General features: G+C 60.4%; 1 protein-coding gene across 4 annotated transcripts in view; it reads right to left on the reverse strand.

Annotated features, from left to right (window-relative positions):
• Nucleotides 1-484: 484 nt before the first annotated feature.
• HIP1 (huntingtin interacting protein 1) overlaps nt 485-16,875 on the reverse strand; it is a 44,126-nt gene continuing 27,735 nt past the window's right edge. For 3 of the 4 annotated variants that reach the window (XM_039562878.1, XM_039562877.1, XM_039562880.1), the window contains exons 2-31: nt 15,843-15,906; nt 15,133-15,275; nt 14,497-14,553; nt 13,971-14,051; nt 13,216-13,292; nt 12,902-12,963; nt 11,529-11,669; nt 11,087-11,144; nt 10,211-10,286; nt 9,620-9,751; nt 8,893-8,990; nt 8,673-8,745; nt 8,134-8,317; nt 7,951-8,039; nt 7,744-7,860; nt 7,555-7,656; nt 6,655-6,849; nt 6,386-6,533; nt 6,208-6,294; nt 5,994-6,101; nt 5,393-5,529; nt 5,176-5,286; nt 4,999-5,057; nt 4,796-4,889; nt 4,335-4,435; nt 4,117-4,222; nt 3,865-3,988; nt 3,318-3,379; nt 2,698-2,809; nt 485-2,398 (exon numbers count right to left, since the gene is read on the reverse strand). In XM_039562878.1, the coding sequence (XP_039418812.1) occupies nt 2,388-2,398; nt 2,698-2,809; nt 3,318-3,379; nt 3,865-3,988; nt 4,117-4,222; nt 4,335-4,435; nt 4,796-4,889; nt 4,999-5,057; nt 5,176-5,286; nt 5,393-5,529; nt 5,994-6,101; nt 6,208-6,294; nt 6,386-6,533; nt 6,655-6,849; nt 7,555-7,656; nt 7,744-7,860; nt 7,951-8,039; nt 8,134-8,317; nt 8,673-8,745; nt 8,893-8,990; nt 9,620-9,751; nt 10,211-10,286; nt 11,087-11,144; nt 11,529-11,669; nt 12,902-12,963; nt 13,216-13,292; nt 13,971-14,051; nt 14,497-14,553; nt 15,133-15,275; nt 15,843-15,906 (3,009 nt within the window). In that variant the 3' untranslated portion in view covers nt 485-2,387. The remainder of the gene's footprint in view (nt 2,399-2,697; nt 2,810-3,317; nt 3,380-3,864; nt 3,989-4,116; nt 4,223-4,334; nt 4,436-4,795; nt 4,890-4,998; nt 5,058-5,175; nt 5,287-5,392; nt 5,530-5,993; nt 6,102-6,207; nt 6,295-6,385; nt 6,534-6,654; nt 6,850-7,554; nt 7,657-7,743; nt 7,861-7,950; nt 8,040-8,133; nt 8,318-8,672; nt 8,746-8,892; nt 8,991-9,619; nt 9,752-10,210; nt 10,287-11,086; nt 11,145-11,528; nt 11,670-12,901; nt 12,964-13,215; nt 13,293-13,970; nt 14,052-14,496; nt 14,554-15,132; nt 15,276-15,842; nt 15,907-16,875) is intronic. The other variant, XM_039562879.1, reaches the window with a different exon arrangement.

The raw sequence follows: 16,875 nt of genomic DNA on the forward strand, positions 1-16,875 counted from the left end.
TCACGGGGCTTTCCGCACCTCAAGGGTCTGGGTGGCCCTGGCAGGGCTGGAGGACACTAGGTGCTACCCAGGATGGGTTAACCATGCTTAGGAGGTGACATTCCCCTTAGATCCCTGTCTGGACTCCATGGGCCACCCAGCAGCAGGACCGCCTTGCCATGACTCTGCCAGGGTGAGCCTACAGCCCGGGATGATCTGCATGGCCTCCCCACTGCAGCATCACCCCCCCAGGAAGGGACTGGAGGTCAGGAGGCCAAAGCCACCCGTGCTCCTTGGGGCTGGGCAGGGACCAGGTCCTGGTGCCCTCTCAGCGAAAAGATGTGACATGCAGAGTGGCCATGGGGACACACAGGTGTGGGACAGGGGGGGCAAAGGCTGGAGGTCATCACCAGGACAACACCTGGGTCACCTCGACACCAAGTGATTTTGGGGGCCACTGAGCACACTGAAGGGGTCAGAGCCCAGGACCCTCTTGTGACACAGGTCCCCTGCATCCCCCCCCAAGCTGCGGGGCTGGGCTGAAGGCTTTATTGAAAAATCCAAAACAAACAACATGGTCGTTATTATCATACAATGAAAACTCAAATCAACCTGCCCTGCAGTGGGGGGGCACCCCCACCATCCCTGTCACCAGCTGCCAGCACCAGGGACACCGCAGGGACCCTCCTCCCACACCTGGCTGAGATACAAAAGGGACAAGTGGATTTGGGCGAGAACAGTGCCACTGTCCCCCAAGCCCCCGCTGCCACTGTCACCCCCATGCTGCTCCCCGGCCCCAAGGCCTGAGGTAGTTGGTCGTGCAGGCGAGACTCCCCTCCAAAAAAGTGGGGAGGGTTTTGGGGCTCCCTGTGTCCTGCAGGAACGGGATGGTTGGTATTGCATCCTAGGGGAGCCAGCACGGGTTGAGGGTGAGGAGGCAGCAGGACCCCCGGGGGCAGGTCCAGGTCCCTCTGGCGGGCTGGCGCACAGAGCGGGTGGGCTGGCAGCAGGGCTGGTGGAGGACATGGGAACAGCGGGTCCCTGCACGCTGGATGGCTGTGTGGAGGGGTGGCAGCTCCGAGGCCACGGTGGTGGCAGGTCCCACTGCTCCAGGTGCCAGCTGGGTGCTGATGGGTGGGCGCCGTTGGAAAGCACGTAGTGACAGCCCAGCCCCTTCCCAAAGGGAGAAAGGCCAAATCCTGTGCTCAGCACCCCGAGTGGAGGGACACTGGCCCCAGCAGGGGCACCAGCAGGACCATGGGGGATGGGGACATCGCTGCCTGGTCTGACGTCACTGTCTCCACTGCAGCGAGATGAGCTGGGGGGCCTGGAGGTGGCTGATTCCCCCCTGCCCTCTGAGCCCCCTGCTCAAGGCACAAAGGTTCCCTTGCTGGTGCCAGCCCCATGGCCACCCCTGCCCACAGCCACACTGGCCCTGGTCCCCCTGCACCCAGGAGGGTGGCGGTGGCACCAGGGTGGCACCAAAGTCAGCAGGGTCAGGGAGTTGTTTGCTCTGGCTTTGGGATGCTCTGGTTTTGGGGCACCCTGGCTGCCCCCCAAACCCTCTGTGCTGCTGCCCTAGAGTCACCCCCCATCCCCAGGAGCTGGTGGCTTGTGCAGTGGCACTGCGGTGGCCCAAACCCACACCCAGCACCTTGCGGAGGGCTTATTGCTGGCATGAACACAGTGATCTGTCAGGGCAGAGCAGCCCAGCTCAGGTGGGGCTTGGAAGGTGTTTTGGGGACCTGGAATGAGGCGCAGGAGCTCATGGCAGCACCGCTCCTGCTGCCACCCCTTTCCCAGCTGTTCCTGGCACCCCGTGTCACTGGCCAGGGTATCCCATGGGAACACCACCTCCCAGCCTGCAGTGGCCAAAGGCACTTGGTGCCCCTGCCGAGTGGGAGCACACTTAGCACCAAGCCCAGCAGCACCCCGAAAGCTGTCCCCCACCCAGTGGTACCCCTGTGGCCTTCAGCATGCTCATTCCTGGGGCGGGGGGACGTTCATGTCGAGCCAGGGGCTGGATTAAGGCTGGAAAAGCAACGAGAGGCAAGAGAAGCCCGACCGCTCTCGCTCAACCAGAGACGGCTCTAAGAGTTCCCATAATCTGTGCAAAAACAAAACTAAAGGGTTAAAGACCCCCGCGCAGACACCTCCCCCCACCCCCAGCAGCTCTAATAAATACAGGCGCGGTTTGCGCGAGCCCTCGCCCCGGGCCCGGGCTCTCGCTGGCGGCTCGGCTCTGGTGCTGGAGGCAGCTCCTGGGGGGACACAGGGGATGTGTGCTTCAGGGGGGCTTCTGCACCACTTCCTTGGGGATCTTCTCAAAAGACTGCACCAAGTGGGGTCCCAGGGGTGTCCCCCGCAGGGTCCCAGCTGTCCCCCGTGGGCTGCTTCTACCACTGGTGCTAATCTGCAGCTATAGGCGGGAAGACAGGGTCAGGGGGTGCAGTGTCCACCGGCATCCCTCTGCCCCAAACCGCTGGGACCACAGGGCTGCTCTAGCAGCACCTGGTGGCCTTGCCTGGAGGTGATGCAGATCCCACAAGCTCGGGTTTCTCCACATAGGATTTTGCCCATGTGTGCCAACTATCCCCAGGCTTGTGCCAGCTGCAGCAAAACCTGCTCACTGCCATGGATGGCAGGCAGGGCCTCTCCATCCTGCCCCACCTTTTCTGGGAGCAGCTGCCCAGCTGGAGCAGGGCTGGCACCACTCACCGTCCTCCTCCCAGCCTTCCGCCACTCCAGCCAGCTCGTAGTGCTTCTTGCGCAGCTCCCCCAGCTTCTGCCGCTCCTTCTGCAGCTGGTTCTCCAGCTCCAGCACCCGCACCTGGGGACATGGCCCAGGACATGCCCAGCCAGCACCCTGGTACGGCGCTGGGCCAAGCACTCCCCTTTCACACCCATTATGCCCCCAATGTCAAGCCCAAAGACCACAGAGGTGCATCCCACGAGTGCACCAATGACAAGCAGACCTGGGGAGGGGATGGAGCTCAGGTAGGCACTGCTTGTGCAGGCAGGTGAAGGCGCAATGATCTGTGTGGGCACTCCAGGCAGGGGAATTCCCCAGAGCTGCCCCATACCAGGTAGAGGTGGGTGCTGTGGGTAGCACACAGGGGACCAGGGTGGCCATGGGCTGCTATGCCATGATGGGAGCAGCACAGGGGAGGGATCAAGGACCAAGTGCATATGACTCCTGGGCAAACACCTTGGGCCTCCCCTGTGCTTGTGCTACCTGGGGGCAGCTGGGCATGGTGACCCCAAATTTGATGCCCCACCCCGGGCAGCCCAAGAGAGACATGACCAGGTGTTTCCCAAACCATGTGGGAATTTCCTACCTGTGAGTCCATCTCCTGACGCTTGATCTGGGTGAGTGTCATGCCGGAGAAGTCCATGCTATCTGTGGAGAAAGACACCACCAGCCCGCCTCAAGCTCTGCTCCCCACTCGGACCCCCTGGCAGCTCCCATACCACTGGCAGGATCTGGCATCATGGGATATGCAGGGAGGGAGTGAGGGGCAGCCATGGGCAGAGACCAGAGGGGCACAACCAACCAAGGGTGGTGAGTGCCAAGAGCACTCAAGGTTTTGGGGTCAGGTGTGTGCTCCAAGCATTAGGACCAGAGGAAATGACCTCAAGTTGTGCCAGAGGAGGTTTAGGTTGGATAAAAGGAACAATTTCTTCACAGAAAGGGTTATTCAGCACTGGCAGAGGCTGCCCAGGGCATGGTGGAGTCACAGCTCCTGGAGGGATTTAAAAGCCATGTAGATGTGGCACTTGGGGACATGGTTAGTAGTGGGGGAACAATTAAACTCAATTGTCTTAGAGAGCTTCTCCAACTTAAGTGATTACATGATTCTAAGATCCCTGCAGCCCAGCACTTACCTTTCTCCTCCACCTGAGACTTCCCAGCCTTGGTGGAGGCCACCACACTGGCTGTGGCCTGGTTGACGCCCCGGGACGCTTGTTGGAGCTTGCAGAGGTTGGCGCTATCTTTGTCTGCCTTCACCTGCCGGGACAGTGAGGAGGGGTCACACCCCGCCTGGCAAGCAGAAGACCAGCCCCACGATTTGGGGTGACCACATGGTGCCCCAGCATCACCCTGAACCATGGGCAGGGGAGCAGCCTTGCTCCTACCTTGGAGGCTGCCACCAGCTGAGCGGTGCTGGCCGCGATCTCCCGGGAACAGACCATCAGCTCCTCGAATGTCCCCTTGCCTTGCACCACCAGGTCGGCAGCGTCACTGCAGGAGAGCAGAGAGGGGCTGGAGCATCGTCCCACCATCCATGTCCCCTCCCTGTGGTGACGGCAGGACTCTGCCATCCTCTCCCCGCTCTGGTGACAGTGGCACTTACACCATGACAGTGGCACCCCAGCCCACTGCCTTGGAGGCGGAGATGAGACCCTCGGTCCAGCGTGAATTCTTGGCATAGAACTCCTTGGGGGATGCTGCACCCTGCCGTTGGTAAAGGCACAATTAGTTACTGGGCACCCCCCGACCCCTGCTCTGGGGGGAAAGGAGGAGGTCAAGGTGTCATTCAGGATGTGTGTGGGAGCTGGAGACACACTGAACTTGGGGGTTGTGGGGTCCCCTGTGTGGGAAGGGAGATCAGGGATCACCATGACACCCCAGGAACCATAACCAGGGTGAGACTCTAGGGTTGGAGAAGAGCTCCTGGCAGCTGGGGGGGGAAGTCCCAGTGGGCCAAGGGTTGGAGCAGCACATCCCAGCAAGTGCGCAATGAACCCCAGCTGGACAAGCACCCCTGTCTTCATCCCTGCCTGCCCCCTTGCCTGCATCCCTGTCCCAGCTCACCCGTCCACTCTCCACGATCTCTCTCTGGAGGTCCTTGGAGGCCAGGACCAGGACATGGATGGCCTGCATGAGGCCTGTGCAGGAGCCCAGGATCCTGCAAGACAAACACCACTGAGCCCCACCTGTGGAGCAGCTGCCCTGCCTGCAGCACCTGTCCCCATCCTGCCTGCCTGGCTCTGTCCAGTGCCCCGACCACCACTCACCTCTCGTTCACTTCCAGTTTGACCCCAGTGTCACCAGCCCGTGCCTTGCTCAGCATCTCCTGGTTGAGGGGAGAGAGGCTGTGCTCAGCCCAATGCGCCTCTCTGGCCTCTCCAGCGGTCCCAGCAGGCCCCCAGCACGGTGCCTGTGGGCACCTCTCTGCTCATGGTGACCCTCACCTCAATACGGGCAGATGCCGTTTCGATGGCTGCGGCTGTTGCTGCCATCTCCTTGTCCACCAGGTCACCCAGCTCCTCCTGCCTGACGTCCAGACCTCTGGGACGCAGCTCCTGGGGATAGGATGGGATGAAAGGGACTGTCCAGGAGCAGTACAGTCCCTGTGGTGGTGCCTGCCATGGCCTGATCCCATCCCACTAGCCCTCCTGGGGCACCCACCTCCCCAATGGCGCTGATCTGGCCCAGGCAGGCTGTCACCAGGCTGCAGTCAGCACTTGCCACCGTCCCTGGGTCTTGCAGGGCGCTGAGGTAGCTCACAGCCGCACTGCCACACTGCTTGCACAGCTCCAGCAGACCTGCATGGGCAGCATGGGGGGCTGAGGGGGCCACATGTGGGGAGGAGATGTCTGGTTCCTACCCACCACAGCATCCTACCTGCGCTGGCCTCTGCCTGCCCTGGTTTCTGCCCACTTCAGCACCCTACTTGCCCCAGCATCCCGCCCACCTTATCCCAGCATGCTGCCATGACCCCTGCCCACCCTAGCCTCTGCTCACTCCAGCATCCTCCTTGCCCTGGCCTGTCCTGGCACCTGCCCACCCTGACATCTGCCCACCCCAGCCCCTGCCCACCCTGACATCTGCTCTCCCCAGCCCCTGCGCACCCTGATCCCCTGCCCACTTTGGCCCCTGCCCACTGAATTCCCTGCCTACCCCAGCCCCTGCCCACCCTGACCCCTACCCACTCCCACCCATGCTCACCCTGATCCCGGGCCCATTCTGACCCCTGCCCACCCAGCCCCTGGCCTGGGGCAGCACTCACGGTCAGCAGGCTCCACAGGGGCCACATGGGAGGTTGCACTGCCCTGCAGGAGCGTGTCACTGACCAGGTGGGCAAAGAGGGCCAGGCAGGGCAGCAGGGAACCCACAGCTGTGGCAGGACAGCGAGCACAAGCCTCAGTGCCCACCGTGCTGCTCACCCGCCCCGCATGCCAGGGCTGCCCCTGTGCCCCCTGCCCGGGGCTGCCACCTCTCACCTGCGCCATCCAAAAGGTACTTGCTGTGGGCGTCCCGCAGCCGCTCTGCGCACTCGGAGGCTGCCAACGTCCGGGACAGGAGGCAATCTGCAGGCAGACAGCAGGCAGGGCTCAGCCGGGAGCACAGGGAGCAGGCAGGCTGGGGTAACACCAGCTTTGGGAGCAGCAGGGGCGTCACCTGCTGAGCCGGTGCAGCTGATGTGAGCAGGATCCTCCATGCGAGTCAGGGCGTCCTGCACCATACGCTCGGCCTCGCGCGCGGTGCCCTGCAGCAGGGACAGCTGCTCCTGGGCCAGGCGCTGCTGCAGCGCCCGCTCTGTGCTCTCCTGCTGGGCCAGAGCTGGGCTCAGGGCCCCTGCTGGGCCACTGGGCATTCCCTGCACTTGGCCCCACTGAACCCCTCTGGTCTGGCCAGAATGGGGATGGCCATGAGGACCCTCACGGTACCTTGTCTCTCAGCTGGGTCTGCAGCGTCTCCAGCTCTGTCCTGCTGTTCTCCTGCTCGCTGCTGAGCGTGTCCTGAAGCTGCTGCAGCTCAGCCTGCAGAGCTGCCATCTCGTCCCTGTGCTGCTCTGCTGCTCGGCTCAGCCTGTCCCTCTCCTGCTCAAGGCTGGCAATCCGAGTGTTCTGCTCTGCTCCTGCCTGGGGGGGCATGAAACAGCAGTCGGGGCTGTGCCGAGGGTGAACTTTCCAGTCTGGGGACTCATTCCAGGCTCGGGTCACCCTGACTGTCCCTGCTGGGTGCACCATGGCCTGTGCAGGCACAGCTCCCCGCTCCCCCAGCAGCACTGATGACCTTACCTGGTGACAACTGAGGCTTCTGGGGAGCCCTTTCACTTTTGTCAGTGAAAATGCATTTTTATCAAGACTGTCACCATCCTGATGGAGGACTGGATGCAGGGTGGTGCCTCTGCCCCATCCCCATCCTGCTGCTGAGTCTGCCCACTTCATAGATGGGTGACTGCATTTTCCTGCCAGCTTCTACCCCCTGCAACGAGTCCAGGCACCCCTGCTGTCTTCCACAGCTCTGCAGGCATGGGATACCCTCTGGCACATCTTGCAGTGTGATGCCACACTGCTACCTGGGCTTAGAGCAGGCAAAGCTGCTGACTGACCCTCTTCTTCCAGGCATTTTATTCCATGATCCCTGCTGCTGGAGCCCATTGGTCCACATACCACCACACCCAGGAGTGTGAAACCCCCTTGTGTGACATCAAACCCACTCAGATGTGGGAAAGAAGATGACAGGGAGCTGGTTTTGAGGTCAGTGGCGGGTATCACCTCTCGAATGGGTATGGCCTGGCTACCCAGCCCAGAGGGGTGCTGGGGGCCCCCATGTGCTCTCACCTGTGTGCTGGACTCCAGTGTGCCCTGGACCACTTGCAGCTCCTGTTTGCTGGCTGCCAGCTCCCGCTTCAGTGTCTCCAGCACCTCTGCCTGCTCCTGAGACTGCAGCAAGGGGAGAGGTTGGCAGAACTGGTGCCCCATGGGAAGCCCGTGCTTATCCCTGGTGTGTCCCCCCCCATCCCTACTCACCTTCCTCTGTGCCTGCTCACTCAGCCGCTGGAAGGAGTCCTCCAGCTCCTTTTTCTCCCGCTCCACATCCCCCTGGGCCTGCCTGGCCACTGTAATCTGCTTGGTCACCTCTGCGTTCTGGCGATGGCAGAGAATGAGATGAGCAGCCCATGGTGTCAGGGGTCATGGCTGGCAGAGGACATGCTGGGGGGGGTTTGGGGAGCCCACCTTGCGCAGCAGGTCGGCGTGGTTCTGCACCAGCTCGCTGTACTTCTCCTTCAGTTTGCTGTAGCGCTGCTCATTGGCCTGTGCCCGTCCTGCCACACGCACAGTGACACAGAGCTGAGCACTTGGGACCCCCCAACTGGGGCTCACCCCGACCCCACGCCAGTGCTGGCACTTCCTGCTCACTCTCGATTTCCGTCAGGCTCCGCTGAGCCTTCTCCGTGTCCTCCCGCTGCTTCTTCAGCTCCTCCAGCTCTGTGCGCAGGAACTCGCTCTCATCCTGTGCCTGCTGCTTCAGGTGCTGCTGCTCGGCCAGCTCAGCCTCCAGCTCACTGGCACGGCCACGCAGCTGCACTGCACCCCGTGTGCTCTGTGGGGACGGGTGGGGGCTGACGGTGCTGTTCAGTGCCCACCAGGACCATCCAATGCCCACTGGTACCATCCAATGCCCACCAGTACTGTCCAGCAGCCCCCCCATGGGTACCACCCTGCAGGCCCCCAAGTGCATCTTGACAAAGCACAAGGATGCTGGGCAGTGGGGCTGAGCCCACCCCCCGGCAGGGATGCAGCTCCCTGGCATACCTGCGGATCCCCTGTATGAGGGAGGCCACCGGGAACAGGGCAGGACAGAGATGGGGTCACTGTCTTGCCCACCCAGGGACACAGCCACCAGCCTACCCCACACTCCCAGTGGGTGTCATCCTGCCCACCTGGCTGTCACCCACCTCAGCCTTGAAGTTCTCCAGCTCCTCTTTCAGGCCTGCGATCTCCCCGTAAAGCTGCTCAATTAGCCGGTCTCTGGGAAGGAGAGACATGGGGTACACCCTCAGTGCCATAGGGACACAGCCTGGGAGGGGAGGTGTCCCCTGTGCCACCATGGCTGCTCCAGGCAGGGAGCTCCCGGTACAATCCTGGCCACTTCGCAGCATCGCCAGCATTGCTTACTTGTCATCCTTGCTCATCCCATTCTGGCTGTTGAAGTTGAAGGGGTCGCAGCTGAAGGAGCTGCCAAAGATGTCATCAAACTTGTTGTCAAACAGGCTCTGGGGGAAGAGCAGGACAGACCTGGAGTGACCCCACTACCACTTGGGAGCCCTTGTCCCTCCATGTCCCCAGTGTCACTGCCAAGCCAGCCTATGAGCTGCCTGGACACTGGGGCCCCACTGCTCCCAGGGCACTGAATGCTATGAACTTGATGAACATGGAGCATCTGTAGTCCATCCCCACCTAACTCCTGGAGGGAGAAGATCCCCAAAGCCACATCACTGCATGCTCCCTCCCCTCCGCACTCAATGCCTGGGGACAACCCTTGGTAGACAGGAGGGTAAAGACCTAAAGGTCTCCATGGCAATGCTCGAAACCAAACCTCTCCTTGCCCATCACTGGAGGGCACCACACCATTGAGCAGCCACCATGAGAATTCAGGCTGGCTCAGCCCTAGGAGCATCCAGATGGGACACCCAGCATGCAGATGGGATATGCAGCACCCAGATAGGACATCCAGCACCCAGACGGTCACCCAGCACCAGATGGGGCACTCAGCACCGATCCATCTCTTTGCAGTGACACTCCCCAGTTCCCAAGGCCATCCCCACTGTCTCAGCCCTCACCACAGTGTGGGTTTGGAGAAATAACCCCAGGCTCAGCGCCAGAGAGCCCCCACCATCCTTACCTGCGAGGCTGTGTCCATTTCCACCAGGTCTGTGATGGGCTCACTGTCGGGTGAGGAGGCCTCAGCAGGGATCACCACCACGGGGCTGATGTGCTCTGACAGCGCAGAGGCACGCAGGAAATTGGGAGGGTTCTGGGGAGGGAGGGGAGCAGGGCTGAGAGGGAAACACTGGCACTGCTGCTGGGCTGAAGGCACAGTTGTTTGAAATCCTGCCCTGGAGCTCAGCTGGCCCATGCCTTGACCCATGAGAACAGAACCAGGACCCACAGAGATGGAGTCAGGATGCAGAGGAATAGAGTCAGAACCCACAAGGATGGAACCAGGACCCGCAGGGGTGGATCTCAGCAAGGGCTATGGATCAGTGAGAGAGGGGATCCCAGCTGCCAGTCAGAGGGCAGCTCCATCCAGCCGGATGCCACCCAGCGAGGGATACAAGAATGATTCTCAAGGTCCAGGAACCCCATGTTGCCACCAGACCTAAGAAGGTGGGCAAGGCAGCAAGAGGCTTTTTTTGGCCATCTGCCAGTGCCAGTGGCCCCACTGCTGCCCCTGGGCACAGGGACAGGAAACACGGGGACTGCAGGGTCTCACCTCTGGCAGCTGCGGGATCTGAATCAGCCGCTTGAAGTACTGCAGGTTGCTGGAGCGGTAGAAAAGGTCCTTGAGCCTGCAAGGGGCAGGGAATGGTTAAGGATGGCTCTTGTCCAACCTGGACAACCCCTTGCCTGGCTCCAGGAGGTGTCACCTGGCCACTGTATTGCCTTGGAGGGGAAGGCGTTTTGTGCTGCCACCAAACTCAGGGCAGGTGTTGGGAGCCAGCCTCCCACCGCTGGAGGGTTTATCCCATAAATCCCCAGCCTGATAGGCAGGGAGAAGGACCTGGAACTTGAGCAACCTGGTCTAGTGGAAGGTGTCCCTGTCCACAGCAGGGGGTTGTACCTCATGACCTTCAAAGGTCTCTTCCAACCTAAACCACTTCCTGCCTACCCAAAGTTTCCAGAAGCAGGGGGCTTCCTGCCCGGAGCCAACATCTCCACCCTCACCTTCAGTTTCTACAGGAGCATCTTCCCCAGAAGCAGGGTACCTCCCTCCAGGACTCCCAGTTTTGGGGAGGAGGGACAGTGCCCAGCTGCACCACTCGTAGCTCTCACCTCTCCCAGTCACCTGAGCAACCTAGTCAGGATCTTGGCGCTCTTGACCCCTGTCCCAAGGTTAGTCCCTGGGTGGTCAGAGCACAGCCAGCCCTGCTATCTGCTCTTTGCAGTTTGTGACCTTGAATCAAGCTGTTGCTCAGTACCATGATATCCTCCCCTGGCACCATGACATCCCCTCCCTGCTCTCGGTTGCCAGCTGTTGTTTTGGTTACTCATGTACCAGAGACCACAGCATGTCCCTGCTCACTCATTTTAAATCTCAGTGCCTTGGGAGCACTCCCAGGGCACCGATGCTCTGGGTGTGGGCACTTACTTTCGGAACTGCTCCAGGAAGCGATCCCGGTGGCCCTGCAGCGTATCCGCCGGCAGACCTGGAAGAAGCAGCAAGTAGAAATGCCAGCGGGTGTCTTCATGGATCAGGGAACAACCCATCAGCACAGCCACATGGAGATGGCTCTTTCCCAGAGATGGCCACCCTCCTCTGGGGGTCCAAATAATCCAGGCAGTGTCCTGCTGCAGGAGGGGATCACACCCCATACCCCCCAGGGCAGAGAAAAGCGTGGGCTGGCAGCTGCCACAATTCCAGATCCTGAAGGATATGGGTTTTGCACCTCCTTGCCATGGTGACTCCCTTCACCCCCCAAAAGAGGCTGGGGAAGAGGTGGTGGTGAACAGCCCAGGCTGAGCAGGGTGGTGGCCCCAGTGCCTCCCTCTGTGTCCCCCCTGTCAAAGGCAGTGGTGCTGGGGGCACTCACAGGAGTGAAGCTTGAAGAGCAGCTTGACGGTGTAGTCGTAGAGGTGGCTGCAGTCCAGGATCACCTGGATGAGCGGGGCCAGACGGCACTGCCCCGCTGCCGTCACCGACACCGAGCGCGACATGTCCAGGGAGCTGAACACTGCAGGGAAGGAGTGCAGGATCAGATCCAGCAGCACCAGCAGCACCAGGAGGTGCCACACTGTGTCTGCCAAATCCACAGATGTCATCCTGAGCAAGAGCCGTTCGCCTGGAGCAAGATACCCACTGGCCCTTGGGGACACAGCCTGCTGTCCTGCAGCTGTTTGTGAGCTGAGTGGGAAGGGAAATTCCCACCCAGGTCTCCCACACAGGCCTGGGAACACTCCAGCCTGGCACCATGGGCCTCCAACTGGGACTGAGCCCCAGCCATGTACCTGGGCAGAGCTGACACGTGACTGCTGTGCTCTGCCTGTCACTGTTGTCCCACTGGCACTCGAGTGTGCTAGGTGTGCCAGAGGGAAGATGCTCCAAAACCAGCTGGGAGCAGCTGAAGCCCATCTCATTCCAACACCTTCCACTAGGACCAGAGTGCTCCAAGCTCTATCCAACCTGGCCTCGAAACACTTCCAGGGATGGGGCAGCCACAGCTGCTCTGGGCACCCTGTGCCAGGGCCTCACCACCCTCACAGCCAAGAATTTCTTCCCAATATCCCATCTAACCCTGCCGTCTGGCAGTGGGAAGCCATTCTCCCTTGTCCTGTCGCTCCATCCCTCGTCCCCAGTCCCTCTGGTCCTCTTGGAGCCCCTTTAAGCAGAGGAAGGGGCTCTGAGGTCTTCCTGTAGCCTTCTCCAGGTGAACACCCCCAGCTCTGCCAGCCTGGCTCCAGAGCAGAGGAGCTCCAGCCCTCGGAGCACCTCTGTGTCCTCCTCTGGACTTGCTCCAGCAGCCCCACATCCTTCCTGGGCTGACGACCCAGCGTGGGCAGCAGGTGAGGGGGGGATTCTGCCCCTCTGCCCTGCTTAGGGCAGAGCTGCCTCCAGCCCTGGTGTCATCAGCCCAGGGCATAGGGGGTTTTGGAGCACACACGGCTGGGGCACGTTGAACTTCTCATCCTCCAGCACCCCTAAGTCCTTCCTGGCAGGGCTGCTCTCCATCCCTTCATCCTCCAGCCTGGACTGATACCAGGGGTTGCACTGACCCAGGTGCAGCACCTTCCACTTTGCCTTGTTGAACCTTAATTCAGGTGAAGTGCCCATAGAAGAGCTGAGCTGTGGTGCCCTCAGCCAACATCCCCTGTCAGAGCCTCCTCCAACTCGGATCAGCCCCACGAAGGGGCTGGACTCCTGCAGATCTCTCACTCCACCCTGTCTCAGAGTAATGCAGGGCTTTACCTGTCTGGAAGAGGTTCAGCTCACACTCCAGGTAGTCAAACATCTCCACCGTCAGCTGAAAACTAGGAAACAGGGTTGAGGATGGTTGAGGACTGTCCCCAAGGCCACCCACGAGCCTCAATCTTTGATGAGGGTGCTCTAGTGTGGATGCACCAGCCTTGCCTGAGGCTCTGCCCGTTCTCAGGACCTGCCACAGGGCAGGGGGCAGGAGGAAGGTCCTGTCCCTGCTTGGTTATGCTGCCGGTGGGGTTGGGGAGATCGTGTCCCCCACCTGCACCCACTCCCTCCCTGACCTTCCCCTGCCCCACACTCACAAATTATTGACATCATTCTCCCCAGCCTCATCAAGCTGCCGGTCAGACATCTGGAGATTTCCAGGGAATCTGGGATTCTGTGGGAGAAACAGGAGGTGGGAAAGGGTTCCAGAGGCTCTCCTGGTCTGGCCACAGCTCTGGGAGCACCAGAGCTGTGATCCTGCAGCCTCAAAGTCAGCTCCTGGATGAGCCAGGGGAGTGATGTGGGGGAAAAGGGAGGTAACACAGGGTCTCTGAATCCTGGGTGACCACAGCATCCCTAATCCACAGCATCTGTGCTCTTCCCAGGAAGAAAAGCTGATTCTCCCTAGGTTGAGAAATCTGTCAAGCAGGGAGGAGATGAGGCTGCCAGCAGAGAGCTGGACGGGATGGAATGATATCTGCCCCAGGGGGTGGTACCCGCTCTGGCATTTTGGGGAAGGTCATATCACACTTCCAAAGCAGGGTGATGGGCACAGAAAACACCTCTTTCCAGCACTTTTCCCCCTTTTCCCATCTAGGATAGCTGGGGGGGGAAAGGGAGTGTGTGTCTCCTACTGCTGCAGCCCACCAACTCCCAGCCCAGACCGAGGAGCCCTGGGCCACGAGGAATCCTGCCACCCCCAAAGCATTGGTCCTTGGGCCATTTTTGACGGCCACTGGCAGCTTCGGGAATATTTCATGGATGCAGCAGGATGGCCATACCGGTCCACTGCTGTCACCCCAGTGCCCACCCCTTGCTACAGCCCTGGGGACAGGGATGGGGTGGGGCTTACCTTGGTGTGAAATTCCATCTTGGTTCTCAGCAGTTTGAGGTAGATGCTGCAGAGCTGCCCATAGCCCTCGCTCAGGTGGCCCTGTGGGGACCCCAAAAAGCTGTTGAGATCCAGGACAGGCTGTCGAAAAGCCTTTTTCTGCTGCAGAATGACTGGCCCCTCCCTTATCTCCCCAAAACCACAGCCAAACCCTCCTTGCTGGCACCTGGATGCAGGCTGGCTGTACTGAAGGGATTTGGTTAGACCTTCTCATCACCTTCTCTGCATGTTTCTATGCTTCATTTGACTGTCAGAGCCGAGTTTTTAGTGGGTTTTTGCCACGAAACAGGAAGGAGGCATTTGATTTTGGTGGAAGGGAACACCGAATGCAATTGAAACCCAGCCCAGGTAGGTGATGACAGCCACAAGTCAGCCATGGCTGCGCTCCACTTCCTGAGAGAGGGAACCCCCCAAGCCTACACCCCCCCAGCCTGGCCAAGGGACCCCTGGGATCTCCCCATCATGGCTGGCAGGGTTGGTCACTTACCCACATCCTGCTCATGTCGCTCAGCTCATTCTTGTATCGCACGGAGTCTTTCAGGACCTGGAGGAATGATGGTGACAATCAGTAGGCAGAGCACCAGGACACGATGCTCCATACTTGAAACCAGGAACTGGGTGAGAAATGGGAGGTCTTGATGCATTCCCAACCCTTTATCGCCACTGCCAGTCCTGGGTGCCTCAGCTTCCCCAAGGAGGAGCCTTGCTGACGGCTCCTGCACCAATGCCATTGCCAGGCGCTGAGCCATTTCCTCTGGCACTGGCACTGCCGTTGGCACTGGGGTTTGAGGCACACAGGATTTTGGGCAGGGCAGCACCAGGAGGGCTCTGGCACCCAGGACTGACCTGCAGGAAGGCACTGACCCTTTGGAAGAGCTCTAGCACTGGTGTCCACATAGGACTGACCCCCGGGAGGGCACCAACCCTCCAGGAGGGCTCGAGATCCAGTCCCTTCTCAGGACTGACCCCTAGGAGGCCAGTGACCCTCTGGGAGGGCTCCAGCTCCAGTCCCCACCCCGGGACTGACCCCCCAGAAGGATACTGACCCTTCAGCATCTCCCATCACCCAGTGCAGCCCTGCAGGGGAAAGGATTTGGCCCCAAGCTGAGCTTTGGGCACTCACATTGGAATGTCCATCCCGGAGGAGCTTGTGGAACACATGGCAGAACTTCCAGCAGAGCACAGCATTGCCAGACAGCGGCAGCCGGTTCACCACTGACCAGAAGGTCTGTGCTCCCTTCTCATGGTGTGTGCCCAGGATGCACGGTGCTGGTGGTCAAGGAAACACTCCTCTGCCCTTTGGTGATGGAGAATGGCCACCCAAAGATGGCTGCACCCGCAGAGCCCAGGGGGGCCAGGCCACCACAGGGAGCTAATACTGCCCACCCCAAGCATGTGCTGTCCCCAAAGTGGCACAAGCTACCCTCTCTCCCACAGACTTGCTCTAGGAGCACCATGGCACATGCAAGGCTGGGGCTGTGCCTCCGCTGAGCCTTCCCAGGTGCCTGGCTGGGATGCTGGTGATCCACTTTTGGTGGCAGTGTCCTAACCTGCTGTGGGCACCTTCCCCTCTTGCCCTCTCATGGGATGGCAGTGCTGGGAGCACCAGCCAGGGCACCTACCAACATTCAGTGGCTGTGACAGCAGGAGCAGGGACCCTGTGCCATGCTGGAAAAATATCCAATGTCGTTAACAGCACTCCAAGGTCCCATCCAGCCTCCCCAGCACCCTGGGCACCTCTCCTCACACACCCTCTTGATGCTGCCCCTTTTCTGGGCAGCCCCAGCCCCGCTCCCACACTCCTTGTCCCACGGCCAGCTTTGAGAAGGATATTCCTGGCGTGTTTCTCCTTGACAGCCACTTCCTGTGCATTAATGGCCTTATTGATGCTGACGGTCTGCAAGAGAGAAGTGATGGAGGGGGGTGAGATGGGGAGGGTTGAAGCTCCCTTATGGACCCCCCCTTGCTCACTGAGACCCTTCGGCTCTGACAGCACCTGCCAGTGGCTGGGTCCCATCCAGGTCCCCAGTCCCTGCTTGTGCCAGCTGGATGCTGACCCTTCCCGGATGCCTTTCTGGGATGCAGTTGGCATCCGCCAGGTTCAGCTGCTGCCAGGACTCATTTACTCAGGATAATAGTGATGCAATTAAAGCAGCGCCCACAAAGAACCCTCTGCTGCCCTCACAGTGGTGGGACAGGCAGAGGGAAGGCAAGTTCCTCTCCTGCCCTTGGATTGTGGGCAGCAGCTGGTGGCTCCTACCCCACTTTTGGCAGGGCTGAATGGGGAGGACAATTTGGGGGGGCATCAAGAATCAGGTAGTGGGATGGCAAGACCACTGTCAGGGCTGCCTGGCAAGGTCCTGGCTGCTCCATGGATTAGAGGGGCAGGAGGGGAATCCCCAGGCAGAACTGGCCATGTGGGTGTTGAGGACCCTGGGGAGTCCACGCTGAGGAGCCTGGGCACAGCCAGCCACCATTTATCCTATGGAAGGCAGTGGCAGCTACTGGAAAGGTTTTCCAGGCAGGATTTTTAAGTCTACCCCATTTCTGATCCTACACAGGGACACAATGATGCCAGCTCAGGGTCACCCTCTCCCCAAGCTCCCACATCACCAAGTGCTTCCCTGGCACCTGCTCCGTGAACATCCCGCTGCCAAGGGAAGGAACCGTCTGGCTCAGCACTGCCAGAAGTAGCTCATTACTGATATAAACCAATTAAAGCTGTGAGATTAATTCCAATGCCTTCCTCACTGCAATCCTTGCTGCAACTCTGCTTCCTGGCCCTCTCTGAGGTGGCCCCATATGGCTTCATCTCTATGGACCCTGGTGACTCTGTGCTGAGCGGGACTGGAGGAGCCCACAGGAG

The sequence above is a fragment of the Corvus cornix genome, chromosome 19, assembly GCF_000738735.6.
Source record: "Corvus cornix cornix isolate S_Up_H32 chromosome 19, ASM73873v5, whole genome shotgun sequence".
Taxonomy (NCBI): domain Eukaryota; kingdom Metazoa; phylum Chordata; class Aves; order Passeriformes; family Corvidae; genus Corvus; species Corvus cornix.